Below are 16716 nucleotides of genomic sequence, written 5' to 3'. Positions count from 1 at the left end.
TTAGCGTCTTCCACGGAATAAAGCAAAGAAAATGACAGCAAAGTGCATGATCATGGAAAAGGCAACCCCAAGCTTCTCTTTTTCCAAATAACACCTTTAAGTATTATGTTATTGTGTATTTTATTTCAAAACAGAGTCATTCCAGTATCTAGTTTAGCAAAGCTTTTTGGCTTAGAATGAGTATTAATATATTTGCAGCCTGGAAGTGTTCAGGGTTAACCTAATCAGGCCAACAGAAGCTGTTTACATTATTGTTTCCAACCGGCCATTAACACAGGGGTTCAGATCCACACAGGCTTGGGGACAGACATTAAAATGCCCTTATATTAAGACATACACACCAGCCAATCTAGGAGCTATCCTAATGTTTCTGTATTCAATCTATTACTCCCTATGGCATTGTTTGTGTGTTGAAAATACAGCTGTTTTCCCACTGTCCTTTTGGCTGTCCTTGAGCTAGCTAACTTTCCCCATCCCCAGGTTCTGGTACTAAGCAAACCAAACCAAAACCAACCAACCAACCAACCCACAAGAGAACTTTTTAAGAAACTGCGTGTCGAAGCAGAGAAAGGCTGTACTTGCCACCTTCCCTTCCTAACAGGCCATAAGACCCGCGAACTCAGAACGGACCCCACGTGTTTTTCTGCGGCCGAGGCTCAACTGCTCAGCCTTCCCTTCCCTCTCTGCCTCTGACCGCAGCCAAGGACCGGGCTGGCACCTGTAGGCCTAGCAACTGAGCCTTGTGCTCACTCTGGAAGCAATTATTCCCCAACTAGCCAATTAATCAGGCGAGACGTGTTTCCCCTCCCCTGCGGCCGCCTTCAATGCTTGCCCTTCATTCCCTCCAGTTTTAATTTTTTGTCCATTGGCAAAGCATTCTTCCAGCTCTGGGGCTATCTTAGAACACAGCTCCCACATGAAGAGTGTATCCTCTCTTGGAAACGACAGACGACTCAGAATCTCCATGAAATTAAGAAATCATCAGGGGGATGAAAGAAGATGCCCCGACACCTCAGCACCATTAGGCTTTCCGCGTGAAGGGGCAAGATGGCGGAGGACCCAGAGAGGACGGCGCTGAAGGGGGCTGTGGCACTACAGAAATCGTGGCGCACCAGACTGTCGTAAAAGACTGTGCAGAAAAGACTGGGCCTCCATCTTGCCGCAAAGGAGGTCGACCAAGGACATGGTTAGGTGGGGGAGTGCTCCCAGGCAACCCGTGCCAGCTGAGGGAGGAACAAGAGTGAAATAAGTCACAATGAGGAAGGATACGTCAGTATACTGCACCCACTGATAATAATAATAATAAAAATAAATTCATTATTTATGTACTCATTAACGATGTTTTAGAAGCAACCCTGAGGCTTTAATGAGGCCTTCGTCATGTAAATACTCACAGAACATAAGCTGCTGCACCTCTTGAGTTTTTCCTTATAAGAATATAGATAGAAGAAGGATTTAAAGTTCCGGGTCACTAAGGAATTCATGGGCTGAGAATTAGCGGGAAGTCTAGACTTCCTTTTCCACTCGCCCAACCTTGTAATGTAGAAATACGTATGTTACCATATTTATACTATTTTTTTTTTACTTGTTTGTATGTGTTGAATGAATGAATGAATGAGGGGAGTCTACATCCCCCATGTTCCAGTTAAGCATAGGTAATGCACTCTTAACTGGAATTGAGAACAGAACAACTGGTATCTTTTATTTTGACAAACAAAAACTCTGATCAGATTGATTTTATTTTCTTTCTTGTTTTTTTTTTTCAATTAATTAACATCTATTATATTAATGGTTTCAGAGGTCCAGGCCTGTGATTCATCAGTCTTCTATAGCACCCAATGTTCATTACATCACATGCCCTCCTTAATGTCCATCACCCAGATACCCCATCCTGCTGCCCCCTTCCCCTCCAACAACCATCAGTTTGTTTCCTATGATTAAGAATCTGGCCAGAATGATTGATCAGTTAGATTAAATGACATTAAAAAACCCACAACTTTCAATCAAGTTTCTGTGAGAAACCATGCAAAATGTGTTTTCACTTGTGTGTCAAAAGGGTTGCCCAGGGGTGCCTGGGTGGCTCAGTTGTTGAGCGTCAAACTTTGGTTCAGGTCATGATCTCAGGGTCCTGGGATCCAGCCCAGAGCCTGGTTCCCTGCTCAGCAGGGAGTCTGCTTCTTCCTCCCTCTCTGACCCTCCCTTCTGCTCATGCTCTCACTCACTCTCTTTCTCTCTCTGTCAAATGAATAAATAAAAGATCTTAAAAAAAAGGGGGGGTTCTATTAACCCTCACAATATTACTAACAGGGCATGGTGCAAAATCAGGACACTGGATCCTAGTCCCTTTTGTAACTTCAACCAAGTATGTGGTCTTTGGCTCCCTACTTGCTTCATCTTTAAAAAAAGATGTTCTCTGTAGTCTCTTTTAGCTAAAATGAGCGATAATTCAGTATGGGTATGGTGAATCCGCTAAGCAGCAGTGACGGAATCCAGGAAGTGTGAGGAATGGCCCCTGTCCTGTAGGAAATTCCATCTTCACTAGGATTCAAAATACATACAGCTGAAAATACATGACGAGCAAAACACAGAAGACTGTGGATTGGTTCCAAACAAGAGGATATCCAGTAAATGCGATGGGAGCTCAGAGGGGAAAAAGCTCCCTAGGAACTGGAATGGTGAGAAAGGGCTTCCAGTGGTTGGATTCTGCCCCTCAGAACATGGAGAAGGGGCTCCAACTGGAGAGATTGCAAGAGCAAACAAGAACAGAAGAACAAGAGGGGCACCTGGGTGGCTCAGTGGTTAAAGCCTCTGCCTTTGGCTCAGGTCATGATCCCAGGGTCCTGGGACCGAGCCTCACATCGGGCTCTCTGCTCAGCAGGGAGCCTGCCTCCTCCTCCTCTCTCTCTCTGCCTGCCTCTCTGCCTACTTGTGATCTGTCTGTCAAATAAATAAAAATCTAAAAAAAAAAAAAAAGAACAGAAGAACAAGAAAGCCCAATGTGGAGAAATTTCCCAGAGTTGTGAATCTGGAATTTCTCCAGCATAGCAGCAGATTAAAAACCCTCCTATCAGCGAACCATGACCTCAGAGTACCAGTCAAGGTTAGAAGGTGAGCTGCAGGAGAGCCGGGGACATTTTCCCTCTGTTCCTACCATTGTCCAGCAACTCAAACAGCCTTCCCTTGTATTCTGGAAGGTAGGCCATCTGGCACACGCTGCATTCAATGCTCATTGAATGGGTCCAGAATCATCTGGGTATTTGAAAAGTACAGTTTTCAGCAATGGAAAAAGGAGTGTTAAAATCTATAGTTGCCCTTTGTTCTAATTTGTGTATTAGAATAGCAGAGGCTAGGAGAACCCTCCATGATTTGTGACTTTCCTGGTCCAGTATTCCTTTTTTTTTTTTGCTCTTCTGTTTCAGTACACACCTGCAGAGACCTAACCATGAACATACCACACTTCCTCACATACCTTTTCTTTGTTTAATTGCATGTACTTATGCAAACTTCATTATGGTTTCATAATTGTTCTGGGACTGGTTTTTCCATTCTCAATTAACTGCTGTCCTTTGGTTGGGGAAGAAATGGAGGGGACACAAGCTTGAGCAGGCATACAACATTTGAAATGTTAAATAATAGCAGAAAGGGCCCCACAAGGACAGGGTCTGATCAAGTTTATCAAAGTGACATTGAGAGCCTAAGTCCCATGGCAGAAAAATTTGAGTGAATGAGGTGAGATGTTATCATTTCTTGGGCTCACTGATGGCTGTTCTTTGGAAGGTCATTTTTGTGTGGTTTTCTTTGTTATTGAAGCAGGCCAAATGACTCAGGGATTTATTTTTAATTATAACACATAGGGAATTATGTTTTCCCCCTGAGCTAAGGGTAATGCACAGGGAAGTAGAGAATGGTGACAATCAAATTCACTTCAGACGGCCAACTACATAATTCTGTTCTGGTGGCCAGATAATTTGTAAATGGAGGTTTTTGGTTTTCTCTTTCATGATGATGATCACGATGTTAAAGAAAGAAGACATTTCCAAAACACATCTTCAACTAAAACAACTCCGATAACCGAGGAATCCTCTGATGGGGCTCTCTGGGGAAAAATCCACCTTCTCCTGGGACCCAATCATTTTGCTTTCTATACCATTCATCTAATTAGCAACAGAAGAAGTTGTTGTCTAGATCACAGAAGCCAAAGCATTATTTCAAACTCTTCTCTCAGTGGAAGGAAGAAGTTTAATATGTAGAATTTTAAGACCTAGAGAGTAGGTCCAGAGGACGGTCATCCTATACCATATCATGGTGGTGTACGCTGAACGGCTCTGCATCTGATTTTGATGGAGCAAAGGTATCATGGAAACGCTTCCTGGATGTTAAGGGAGGCGATGCAAATACTTGCAAAAGATATATTCAAATAGGCAAATGCCCAAGCATGCGCAGATAGGTTGCAATGTTCTGGTAGCATAAATACACCAATTGGAAATAGCAAGAGCCTGAAATTTGGAGGCTTAGAAAATGAAATTACCCCAAATAAATCACAGCAAATTAACATTCCAAGAGGAAACTAATCACTGAATTTACATGTGGAAGTGAATTGCTAACCCTGGAAGAACCAAAACCTTTGTTTCTAAAAGTATTCAGCCAGACTAGGTGTGTCTGGGACTTGGGGATAAGGATTGTCCTGATCAAGAGTATGCAAACTTCTGTGAAGCATCCAGTCCTCTGGACGGGCTGTGAAAATACAGGTTGTAGGGTCCACATCCCAAGTGGTCAATAAGTTTCAGGTAAAACTTAATAATCTTCATTTATTTTATTTTATTTTATTTTTTAAAGATTGATTTATTAATTTGAGAGAGGTGGGGAAGGGTAGAAGGAAGAGAGAAAACTCAAGCAGACCCTGCACTGAGTGTGGAGCCTGATGCAGGGCTTGATCTCACGACCCTGAGATCACAACCTGACCTGAAACCAAGAGTTGGATGCTGAACCGACTGAGTCACCCAGATGCCCCCAACAATCTGTGTTTCTTTTTCTTTCTCTCTTTCTTTCTTTTTTTTTTTAAGATTTTATTTACTTATTTGACAGAGAGAGAGATCACAGGTAGGCAGAGAGTCAGGCAGAGAGAGAGGAAGAAGCAGGTTTGCTGCTGACCAGAGAGCCTGATGCGGGGCTCGATCCCAGGACACTGAGATCATGACCTGAGCCAAAGGCAGAAGCTTAACCCACTGAGCCACCCAGGTGCCCACAATCTGTGTTCTAAAAAGCTCTTGGGACCAACTGTCTGAGAACCAATAGGACAGAGACCAAAATTCTTTGACTTTGTTTTTCCCCTATGACTCTACCTGACCTATTTTTCTGTGACTAACCACTTTACCATAAAAAACAAAACAACAATTGCACAATTTGAAAATACTTAATAAACATGAACTCAAATGGTGGATAATCTGATCCCTGTAAAATTTACTATGGAAACCTATCAGCACCCCCAGGAAGAATGGAAGAAAATGGACATACAGAAAAGTGTTAATATGGGTATTTAAGTGAGAAAAGTCCAGGGGCACCTGGGCACCTCAGTCAGTTAAGTGGCTGACTCTTGATTTCAGCTCAGCTCACAGTCTCAGGGTCATGAGATAGGGCCCTGCCTCAGGCTCCTTCCGTCCCTGCTCAGCAGGGAGTCTGCTTGAGATTCTCTCTCCCTCTTTGTCCCCACCCTACCTCCCTCTCTAAAAAAGAGAGTGGGGGGAGAGAGAAGGCCTAGTTGCCAGGGTCCTGCCCCAAATACCTTCTCTAACTTACTGTATACAGCAAGCACACCTGTGCATAATCCCAGTCTCCTGCAAAATATGGAACAGGATTATTTACTGACAAACACTGATGTTTTGGGTATCTGATATGCCATAAATTGACTTAGAGGCAGGGTATAGGAGAGAGATTTAAAAAACAACAGTTGGAAGTAGCAGGCTGAGACGACATCAGGTAGCAGGAGATCAGCTAAATAGCTTATCTAACCATTGTGAACACCTACAAATCCAATGGGAAATCGAAGAGAAGAGGAGCAACAATTCTAGAAACAGAAAATGGATCACTTTCTGAAAGGTAGGACCTGCGGAGAAGTGAATCCAAAGTGACGGGAAGATAGACCGCGGGGGGAGAGGCCAGCTCCCGGCAAGCAGCGGAGCCATGGAGCACAAAATCAGGACTTTTAAAAGTCTGCTACACGGAGAGACATCACTTCAGAGGCTAACACCGGGGGGAAGCCCACGCGGGGTCCCGTAACCCCAGGTCCCGCGGGGTCACAGAAGGACCAGGGGTGTCTAAGTGTCGCAGAGCTCACAGGTATTAGAGTGGGGAAACTGGCTACAGTGACAAAGCCAAGGAGGGAGCTCTCAGCTTGGGGTTACCTTGAACCGGTCGCAGGCTGGGTGAGCTTAGAGCGCGGCCGGAGGCCACGGAGACAGAAGCAACCAGGCGCTTTTCTCCAAGTGCAAGCGATTGAGCACTTTCCTCCAAGCGCGACCAGAGGCCAGGGAGAAGGAGGTGGTTGGGCACTTTTCTCTGAGGGCGCACTGAGGAGCGGGACCCAAGCTCTCAGCTCCTATGGGCCGGAGACTGGGAGGCCGCCATCTTCATTCCCATCCTCCGGAACTCTACGGAAAGCGCTCAGGGAACAAAAGCTCCCGAAAGCAAACCTGAGCGGATTACTCAGCCCGGCCCCTGGTAAGGGCGATGCAATTCCACCTGGGGCAAAGACACTTGAGAATCACTACAACAAACAGGCCCCTCTCACAGAAGATCAATAAGAAACCCAGCCAAGACCAATTTCACTCACCAAGGAGAACAGCGGAATTCCAGAGGAGGAGAAAGCAAATCTTATCTGGACAACATGACAAGGTGGAAAAACTCACCACAAAAAAAAAAGAACAAGAGGCAGTACCGAAGGCTAGGGACCTAATCAATACAGACATTGGTAATATGACAGATCTAGAGTTCAGAATGACGATTCTCAAGGTTCTAGCTGGGCTCGAAAAAGGCATAGAAGATATTAGAGAAACCCTCTCCAGAGAGATAAAAGCCCTTTCTGGAGAAATAAAAGAACTAAAATCTAACCAAGTTGAAATCAAAAAAGCCATTAATGAGGTGCAATAAAAAATGGAAGCTCTTACTGCTAGGATAAATGAGGGAGAAGAAAGAATTAGTGACATAGAAGACCAAATGACAGAGAATAAAGAAGCTGAACAAAAGAGAGACAAACAAATACTGGACCACGAGGAGAGAATTTGAGAGATAAGTGACACCATAAGATGACACAACATTAGAATAATTGGGATTCCAGAAGAAGAAGAAAGAGAGAGGGGAGCAGAAGGTATATTGGAGAGAATTATTGTAGAGAATTTCCCTAATATGGCAAAGGGAACAAACATCAAAATCCAGGAGATGCTAAGAACACCCCTCAAAATCAATAAAAATAGGTCCACACCTCGTCACCTGATAGTAAAATTTACAAGTCTTAGCAACAAAGAGAAAATCCTGAAAGCAGCCTGGGAAAAGAAGTCTGTAACATACAAGGGTAAAAACATTAGGTTGGCAGCAGACCTATCCACAGAGACCTGGCAGGCCAGAAAGAACTGGCATGATATATTCAGAGCACCAAATGAGAAAAACATGCAGCCAAGAATACTATATCCAGCTAGGCTATCACTGAAAATAGAAGGAGAAATAAAAAGCTTCCAGGACAAACAAAAACTGAAAGAATTTGCAAACACCAAACCAGCTCTACAGGAAATATTGAAAGGGGTCCTCTAAGCAAAGAGAGACCCTAAAAGTAGTAGATCAGAAAGAAACAGAGACAATATACAGTAACAGTCGCCTTACAAGCAATACAATGGCACTAAATTAATATCTCTCAATAGTTACCCTGAATGTTAATGGGCTAAATACCCCAATCAAAAGACACAGGGTATCAGAATGGATAAAAAAACAAAACCCATCAATATGCTGCCTATAAGAAACTCATTTTAGACCCGAAGACACCTCCAGATTTAAAGTGAGGGGGTGGAAAACAATGTACCATGCTAATGGACATCAGAAGAAAGCTGGGGCAGCAATACTTATATCAATCAGATCAATTAGATTTTAAGCCAAAGACTATAATAGGAGATGAGGAAGGACACTATATCATACTCAAAGGGTCTGTCCAACAAGAAGACCTAACAATTTTAAATATCTATGCCCCTAACATGGGAGCAGCCAACTATATAAACCAATTAATAACAAAATCAAAGAAATACATTGACAATAATGCAATAATAGTAGGAGACTTTAACACTACCCTCACTGAAATGGACAGATCATCCAAGGAAAAGATCAACAAGGAAATAAAGGCCTTAAATGACACACTGGACCAGATGGACATCACAGATATATTCAGAACATTCCATCCCAAAGCAACAGAATATACATTCTTCTCTAGTGCACATGGAACCCTCTCCAGAATAGACCACATCCTGGGTCATAAATCAGGTCTCAACCGGTATCAAAAGATTGGGATCATTCCCTGCATATTTTCATACCACAATGCTCTGAAGCTAGAACTCAATCACAAAAGGAAATTTGGAAAGAACCCAAATACATGGAGACTAAACAGCATCCTTCTAAAAAATTAATGGGTCAACCAGGAAATTAAAGAAGAATTGAAAAAAATCATGGAAACAAATGATAATGAAAACACAACGGTTCAAAATCTGTGGGACACAACAAAGGCAGCCGTGAGAGGAAAATATGTAGCGGTACAAGCCTTTCTCAAGAAACAAGAAAGGTCTCAAATACACTATCTAACCCTACACCTAAAGGAGCTGGAGAAAGAACAAGAAAGAAAGCCTAAACCCAGCAGGAGAAGAGAAATCATAAAGATCAGAGCAGAAATCAATGAAATAGAAACTAAAAAAAAATAGAACAAATCAATGAAACTAGTAGCTGGTTCTTTGAAAGAATTAATAAGATTGACAAACTCCTGGCCAGACTTATCAAAAAGAAAAGAGAAAGGACCCAAATAAATAAAATCCTAAATGAAAGAGGAGAGATCACAACCAACACCAAAGAGATACAAACAATTATAAGAACATACTATGAGCAACTCTACGCCAACAAATTCGACAATCTGGAAGAAATGGATACATTTCTAGAGACATATAAACTACCACAACTGAACCAGGAAGAAATAGAAAACCTGAACAGACCCATAAACAGTATGGAGATTGAAACAGTCATCAAAAATCTCCAAACAAACAGAAGTCTAGGGCCAGATGGCTTCCCAGGGGAATTCTACCAAACATTTAAAGAAGAACTAATTCCTTGAAACTGTTCCAAAAAATAGAAATGGAAGGAAAACTTCCAAACTCATTTTATGAGGCCAGCATCACCTTGATCCCAAAACCAGACAAGGATCCCATCAAAAAAGAGAATTACAGACCAATATCCTTGATGAACACAGATGCGAAAATTCTCACCAAAATACTGGCCAATAGGATCCAACAGTACATTAAAAGGATTATTCACCATGACCAAGTGGGATTTATTCCAGGGCTGCAAGGTTGGTTCAACATCTGCAAATCAATCAATGTGATACAATACATTAATAAAAGAAAGAATAAGAACCATATGATACTCTGAATAGATGCTGAAAAAGCATTTGACAAAGTGCAGCATCCCTTCCTCATTAAAACTCTTCAAAGTGTAGGGATAGAGGGCACATACCTCAATATTATCAAAGCCATCTATGAAAAACCCACTGCAAATATCATTCTCAATGGAAAAAAACTGAAAGCTTTTCCGCTAAGGTCAGGAACATGACAAGGATGTCCGTTATCACCACTGCTGTTCAACATAGTACTAGAAGTCCTAGCCTCAGCAATCAGACAACAAAAAGAAATTAAAGGCATCCAAATCGGCAAAGAGGAAGTCAAACTATCACTCTTTGCAGATATATGATACTATATGTGGAAAACCCAAAAGGCTCCACTCCAAAACTGCTAGAACTTGTACAGGAATTCAGTAAAGTGTCAGGATATAAAGTCAATGCACAAAAATCAGTTGCATTTCTTTACACTAACAACAAGACAGAAGAAAGAGAAATTAAGGAGTCAGTCCCATTTATAATTGTACCCAAAACCATAAGATACCTAGGAATAAACCTAACCAAAGAGGCTAAGAATCTATACTCAGGAAACTATAAAGTACTCATGAAAGAAATTGAGGAAGACACAAAGAAATGGAAAAATGTTCCATGCTCATAGATTGGAAGAATAAATATTGTGAAAATGTCTATTCTACCTAAAGCAATCTACACATTTAATGCAATCCCTATCAAAATCCCATCCATTTTTTTCAAAGAAATAGAACAAAAAATCCTAAAATTTATATGGAACCAGAAAAGACCTCGAATAGCCAAAGGAATATTGAAAAAGAAAGCGAAAGTTGGTGGCATCACAATTCCAGACTTCAGGCTCTATTGCAAAGCTGTCATCATCAAGCCAGTATGGTACTGGCACAAAAACAGACACATAGATCAATGGAACAGAATAGAGAGCCCAGAAATAGACCCTCAACTCTATGGTCAACTAATCTTTTACAAAGCAGGAAGGAATGTCCAATGGAAAAAAGACAGCCTCTTCAACAAATGGGGCTGGGAAAATTGGACAGCCACATGCAGAAAAATGAAATTGGACTATTTCCTTACACCACACACAAAAATAGACTCAAAATGGATGAACGACCTCAATGTGAGAAAGGAATCCATCAAAATCCTTGAGGAGAACACAGGCAGCAACATCTTCGACCTCAACCGCAGCAACTTCTTCCTAGGAACATCGCCAAAGACAACAGAAGCAAGGGCAAAAATGAACTATTGGGATTTCATCAAGATCAAAAGCTTTTGCACAGAAAAGGAAACAGTGAACAAAACCAAAAGACAGCTGACAGAATGGGAGAAGATATTTGCAAACGACATATCAGATAAAGGGCTAGTATCCAAAATCTGTAAAGAGCTTAGTAAACTCAACACCCAAAGAACAAATAATCCAATCAAGAAATGTGAGAGGACATGAACAGACATGTCTGCAAAGAAGACATGCAGATGGCCAACAGACACATGAAAAAAATGCTCCACGTCACTCAGCATCAGGGAAATACAAATCAAAACCACAATGAGATACCACTTCACACCAGTCAAAATGGCTAAAATTAACAAGTCAGGAAATGACAGATGCTGGCGAGGATGCAGAGAGAGGGGAACCCTCCTATACTGTTGGTGGGAATGCAAGCTGGTGCAACCACTCTGGAAAACAGTGTGGAGGTTCCTCAAAAAAACTGAAAATAGAGCTACCCTATGACCCAGCGATTGCACTACTGGGTATATATCCTAAAGATACAAACGTGGTGCTCCGAAGGGGCACATGCACCCGAATGTTTATAGCAGCAATGTCCACAATAGCCAAACTATGGAAAGAACCTAGATGTCCATCAACAGATGAATGGATAAAGAAGATGTGGTATATATACACAATGGAATACTGTGCAGCCATCAAAAGAAATGAAATCTTGCCATTTGCAATGACGTGGATGGAACTAGAGGGTATTATGCTTAGCGAAATAAGTCAATCGGAGAAAGACAACTATCATATGATCTCCCTGATATGAGGAAGTGGAGATGCATTGTGGGGGGATTGGGGGGTAGGAAAAGAAAAAATGAAAGAAGATGGGATTGGGAGGGAGACAAACCATAAAAGACTCAATCTCAAAAAACAGACTGAGGGTTGCTGGAAGGAGAGGGGATGGGAGTGGGTGGTGGGGATATGGACATTGGGGAGGGTATGTGCTATGATGAGTGCTGTGAAATGTGTAAACCTGGCAATTCACAGACCTATACCCCTGGGGATATGTTTATTAAAAATAAATAAATAAATAAATAAATAAATAAATAAATAATAAATAAAAGACAGTCAATTAAAAATCAGACTCTTGCTTATGGTTCAAGGTTCAAATCACATTCTCAGGTCACAAAATCTCGCCCCACGTTTGCTCTACGCTTAGCATGGAGTCTGCTTGTCCCTCTCCCCCTCGCTCTTCTCCCTGCTCTCAGGCTCTCTCACTCTCTCTCTAAAATAAGTAAATAAAATCTTTTAAAAAATAAATAAAAATAAAAAAAACAACGACCTCAAAAAAGAGAGAAAGAAGCAGGAAATACACAATTGGTGGGGGCAGATGTGGGACGACCTGAACCTCATGTGCAGCTGGTCAAAGTGTGAAGGGACACAACTCTAGGAACCATGCGGAGTCTCCCAAGGGTGAACACAGGCAGGTGCCCTGACCCAGTAATGCCATTCCCAGGGATTTACTCAACAGAAAGGCATCCGTGTTTATCAAAGGACATACAGCTCAGTATTCACCACAGCCATATTCACAACACACCCAAATGTCCGTCAGCCTTTCTCAACCTTGGCATTACTGGCATTTGGGGTTGAATATGCCTATTGTGAGGGCTGTCCTGTGCATTGTAGGGTGTCCAGCAGCCTCTCTGGCCTCGACCCACTAAGTACCATGCCGGTAGCATTCCTTGCTCCCAGCTGTGAATTGTGACTACCAAAAGTATTTTCAGATAACTCTAAATGTTCCTGGTAGGGGTGGGGGAGAGGGGAAATCATCCCTCCTCACCTCCCACACCTCCTTCTCTCTACGCGGTGATGGGAATGAAAAAATGTAACTGCTTGCGACACAAAAAGCGAATCTTACAGATATAACACTGAGCAAAAAAAAAGCCAGACAGAAAAAGAGTACATGCTGTTTATTCCATGTATATAAAGGACAAAAACAGGTAAAAGTAATTTATGGTCTTAGACATCAGGGTAGAGATGGGGAGACAGGTCATGCTCTGTGTCTTGATGGTTGTTATTTGGGTATGTTCAGTGGGTGAACATTCCTGATCTGTGCATTTTCCCACGTTATGCAATTCTTCACCAAAAACAAATGAACAAACGAACGAAGAATGAATGAATGAAATGAGTCATGGTCCTTCTCCCAGGAAAAATCTGCTAGGTGAGTCTTCTAGGTGAATAAAGATCAGGTGTCCTGGAATGACTAATATTTACGGGGCTTTATCCAGAGTGATCAAATACTCTGCAGACACATTCAAGAGTGCACTCACTTCTTCCTCAAACTGTCAGACTGCTAAGGGAGACTCCAGTCTGGTTCCTGACACCAAGCCACCTTGGGCCACGACCCAACCGGCCATCTCTCCTGCCTGACAGTGAGTAATGTCTAGAAAAAAAGGAGTCAAGAGAAAACAGAACAGGAGGTCAAACATTCAAAAATCCTCTGTGCTCATCAACACAGAGCTGAGTGCCCTCTCTTATGGCATTTGTCACCAGGAGCTGAGGTGGATGGAGAAGGCATCCACACAGACAAGCAGCAGGTATGAATGACAAAGCTGATAGCTGGCATCTGGGGCGATCACCCCTATCTGCTCAATGAGGAATTGAGACTCCGGGACCTCCCAGCCCAGGGTCACTCAGCGTGACCTGGGACTGGAATGGGAGTCACCGTGCCATCCTGGCCCCATCAGGCAGGCCCAAGAATGGCACAGAACCCAGATGGGCTCCATGGAGAGACCATGAGAAGGAAAGGGGGTCTGGCTTCACTTCCAAGGAGACACAGGCATTCCTTCTCTCCAGCATTTCTTTCTTCTGTTTCAAGTTCAATCAGTCATCAGTATTCAGAAAGCACCTAAGACAGAAACACTATGAAATTTCCTTTCCTTTCCTTCCAGCTTCTTTTTTTCTATAGCTCAGAAAAATTGTCAGGACAAATCTTTTCCTTATGGCTCAGATTATGATTGATTTCCAAACTCCACCTCTCCCTTCCCTCTTCAGGTGGCCACATTTCTGCTTGTTCTGAATGGTCACAAACAGAAAGGATCTAGGGAATTCCTTGTACAGGCTGAACTAGGTTCCTGAGGTCTGGCTCTTGAACTCATTACCAGGTGCTTGGTAATCATCTGGAGCAACAGAGGCCCTGTGCACCATTCCTCTCTCTTCTCTTTCTGCAGAGAACAATTCCCCACGCCCAAAGTACTTATTCCTCTGTTCTGATCTGACTTGGGGATGCCAGGGGCACAGACCTTGCCTCGTGCTTCCTGGATTCCCAGCCCTTCCCCATCCACAGATACTTGCTGTCCTGGTGATTTCTGCTATGGTTCTTTTTTGTTAAGCATTGGTTCTCAGGAAGACTAGGTCTGAGGCCATCCTCATGACTGATACATTTGACGGGGGTTTGATACACTACTGTAAGAATTCCATCAGAATCAGTGACCAGTGTGACCAAACGTACCCCTACCCCCAACCTTGAAAAATGGAGCTGAATAGCTTCCATTCGGCCTTTTTATTTTATTTTTTAAAGATTTTATTTTTGGAGTGCCTGGGTGGCTCAGTTGACTGGATGTCTGACTCTTGATCTCAGCTCTCGTATTGACCTTGGGGTTGTGAGTTCAAGCTTTGCATTGGACTCCATACTGGGCATGGAGCCTCCTTAAAAAATAATAATAGTAATTTAAAAATAAATAAATAAAGATTTTATTTTTAAGTGATCCCTATACCCAAGATGGAGCTTGAACTCATAGGCCTGAGATCAAGAGTCAGGTGCTCTACTCACTGAGCTAGCCAGGCATCCCTTTGTCTGGCCCTTTTAGATCCCTCCTTCTGGTCTCCACCCTGCAGGAGGGCTGACTTATAGGGAGTGTATCACCAGCTCTGGCTCTGGTTGGGTTTGCCAGTGAGGGCACAAGAGAAGGCTCAAGGTGTTTGCTCCCCAGCTCCTCTCTTGTCAGTCACATCACGATAGCTGCCTCCTTTGACCAAAGTTGTTCTCATAGGGGCCCTTTGAGAAGGGCCAACCACTCCTTCTTTCAGGTCTCGAAATGGTAATAATAGTTCCACTATTACCGGCCCTGGGTATTACCATACTCTTTATAGTTTCCCTCCACTCTGCCCACACCTTCAAAAACAGTCCTTCTGGTAAGTCTTTCTTGATTAGCCTATTTTAAAATTTTTATTTATTCATTTGAGAGAGAGTGTGTGAGAGAACATATGTATGCACGGGATGGGGAGGGGCAGAGGAAGAGGGAGAGAGAATCTCAAGCAGACTCTGCGCTGAGCACAGAGCCCAATGCGGGGTCAGTCTCATAACCTGAGATCATGACCTGACAAAACCAAGAGTCTGAGGCTCAACCCACTGAGCCACCCAGGCACCCCTTGATTAGCCTAATTTTTTTAAAAAAGATCTTATTTATTTATTTGACAGAGATCACAAGTAGGCAGAGAGGCAAGCAGGGGTGGGGGGAAGTAGGCTTCCCTCTCCAGATGTGGGGCTCCATCCCAGGACCCTGAGATCATGACCTGAGCCAAAGGCAGAGGCTTAAGCTGCTGAGCCACCCAGGTGCCCCTTGATTAGCCTAGTTTAAGCACTCTCTTTCCTGCTGAGGCTCTGACTCATTCACCAGTAATAAAAGATAACATTGAGATAATACTTATCAGGTACCAAGTATTGGGTCACTAGTTCAGGCAGGACATTGTTAATGCTCACAGCAACATTGTAAAGTAAGACCTATTATCCCCATTTTACAGATGAGCAAGTAAGATCAGAGGGGCCCAACAGATTACCCAAGTTCTTGAAGTCAGGTAGAGCTGGAGTCTAACTTTGTATTTTATACATTTACATATTTACCTGTCTCCCAATACAAATACGTTTATGACAATATCAAAATTCATTCGGAACTCCTTCTCTCTTCCTGGGAGCCAAAGCTACAGCTCGTGGAAGGTGGATCCTGGGAGCAGGATTTCAGCTGAGCACCATGAAGGGGAGGACTGGATTCACAGAGTGGAAGCAAGCATGTAAGTGAATCCAGGGAAGTGAACGGGGGCTGGGTCCCTCACTGCTAGGGAAAGAAGTAGAGGGAATCAACCCTGTGTTGACGGAGATATCAGTGTGCACTTGTGGTTTTAATATCTATTTGAAAAGCTAAGATATAGATGGGCATGTGTGTGAATGTGCGAGTGACTTGGAGTGCGTGTTTGAGAATGCACACGTATGTGTGTGTGTCATGGGTACATACAGACATTATGTGTACACATATGTATATATATTTTTTCTAGCTCTAAGCCCTGAGAAGTCATAGAAGTAATAACACCCTTGAGTGCCCAGGCCTTGGTTTCTAAATATCATTCTCCATGAAATGGAACCAAGGTTCCTTGAAGAAAATGGCTGATTCCAAGACAGGGGGCGGGTTAAGTACAAGGAAGGCAGTGCTCAAAGAATAATGGGGGCTGTTGAAGGGATTCAAGAGCCACTGTGAAGGGGGCCCCACTGGCTGAGTCTGAGGCAATTTCAGCAGCAAAATAAGTAAAAATTGTAATGGATTGTAACCCATTGAGTAAAATGGGTATCCGTGTCCACAGGGGTATAGATAAACAAACACATGGGAAGAAGAGAAGGCTCAGCCTTATAGATGATTGTCAACTAATAAACATAAAAGGAGGGAGTTAGAAAAAAAATCACAATTTGGCAACCACATGGTAATAACTGAGCCAGGCAAGAACCATCGGTGGACAGTAGAACCGGGGAGTGAACATTTGATGGAGAACAGTATATCTAAAAAGCCTCAAACTGTCT

At 42.9% G+C, this 16716-nt stretch overlaps 1 protein-coding gene across 1 annotated transcript in view; it reads right to left on the bottom strand.

The window, feature by feature from the left end:
* Positions 1–1092: 1092 nt before the first annotated feature.
* Positions 1093–16716, bottom strand: part of LOC111156684 (N-acetyllactosaminide beta-1,6-N-acetylglucosaminyl-transferase-like) — a 30999-nt gene continuing 15375 nt past the window's right edge. Inside the window, exon 2 of the mRNA XM_022517712.1 lies at positions 1093–1223. Within this exon, the coding sequence (XP_022373420.1) occupies positions 1093–1223 (131 nt within the window). The remainder of the gene's footprint in view (positions 1224–16716) is intronic.

This window comes from Enhydra lutris, unplaced genomic scaffold (assembly GCF_002288905.1).
Source record: "Enhydra lutris kenyoni isolate GAN:26980312 unplaced genomic scaffold, ASM228890v2 scaffoldscaffold48, whole genome shotgun sequence".
Classification (NCBI taxonomy): domain Eukaryota; kingdom Metazoa; phylum Chordata; class Mammalia; order Carnivora; family Mustelidae; genus Enhydra; species Enhydra lutris.
Note: the sequence above shows the minus strand (reverse complement) of the source record. Positions and strands in the feature narration are given on the sequence as shown.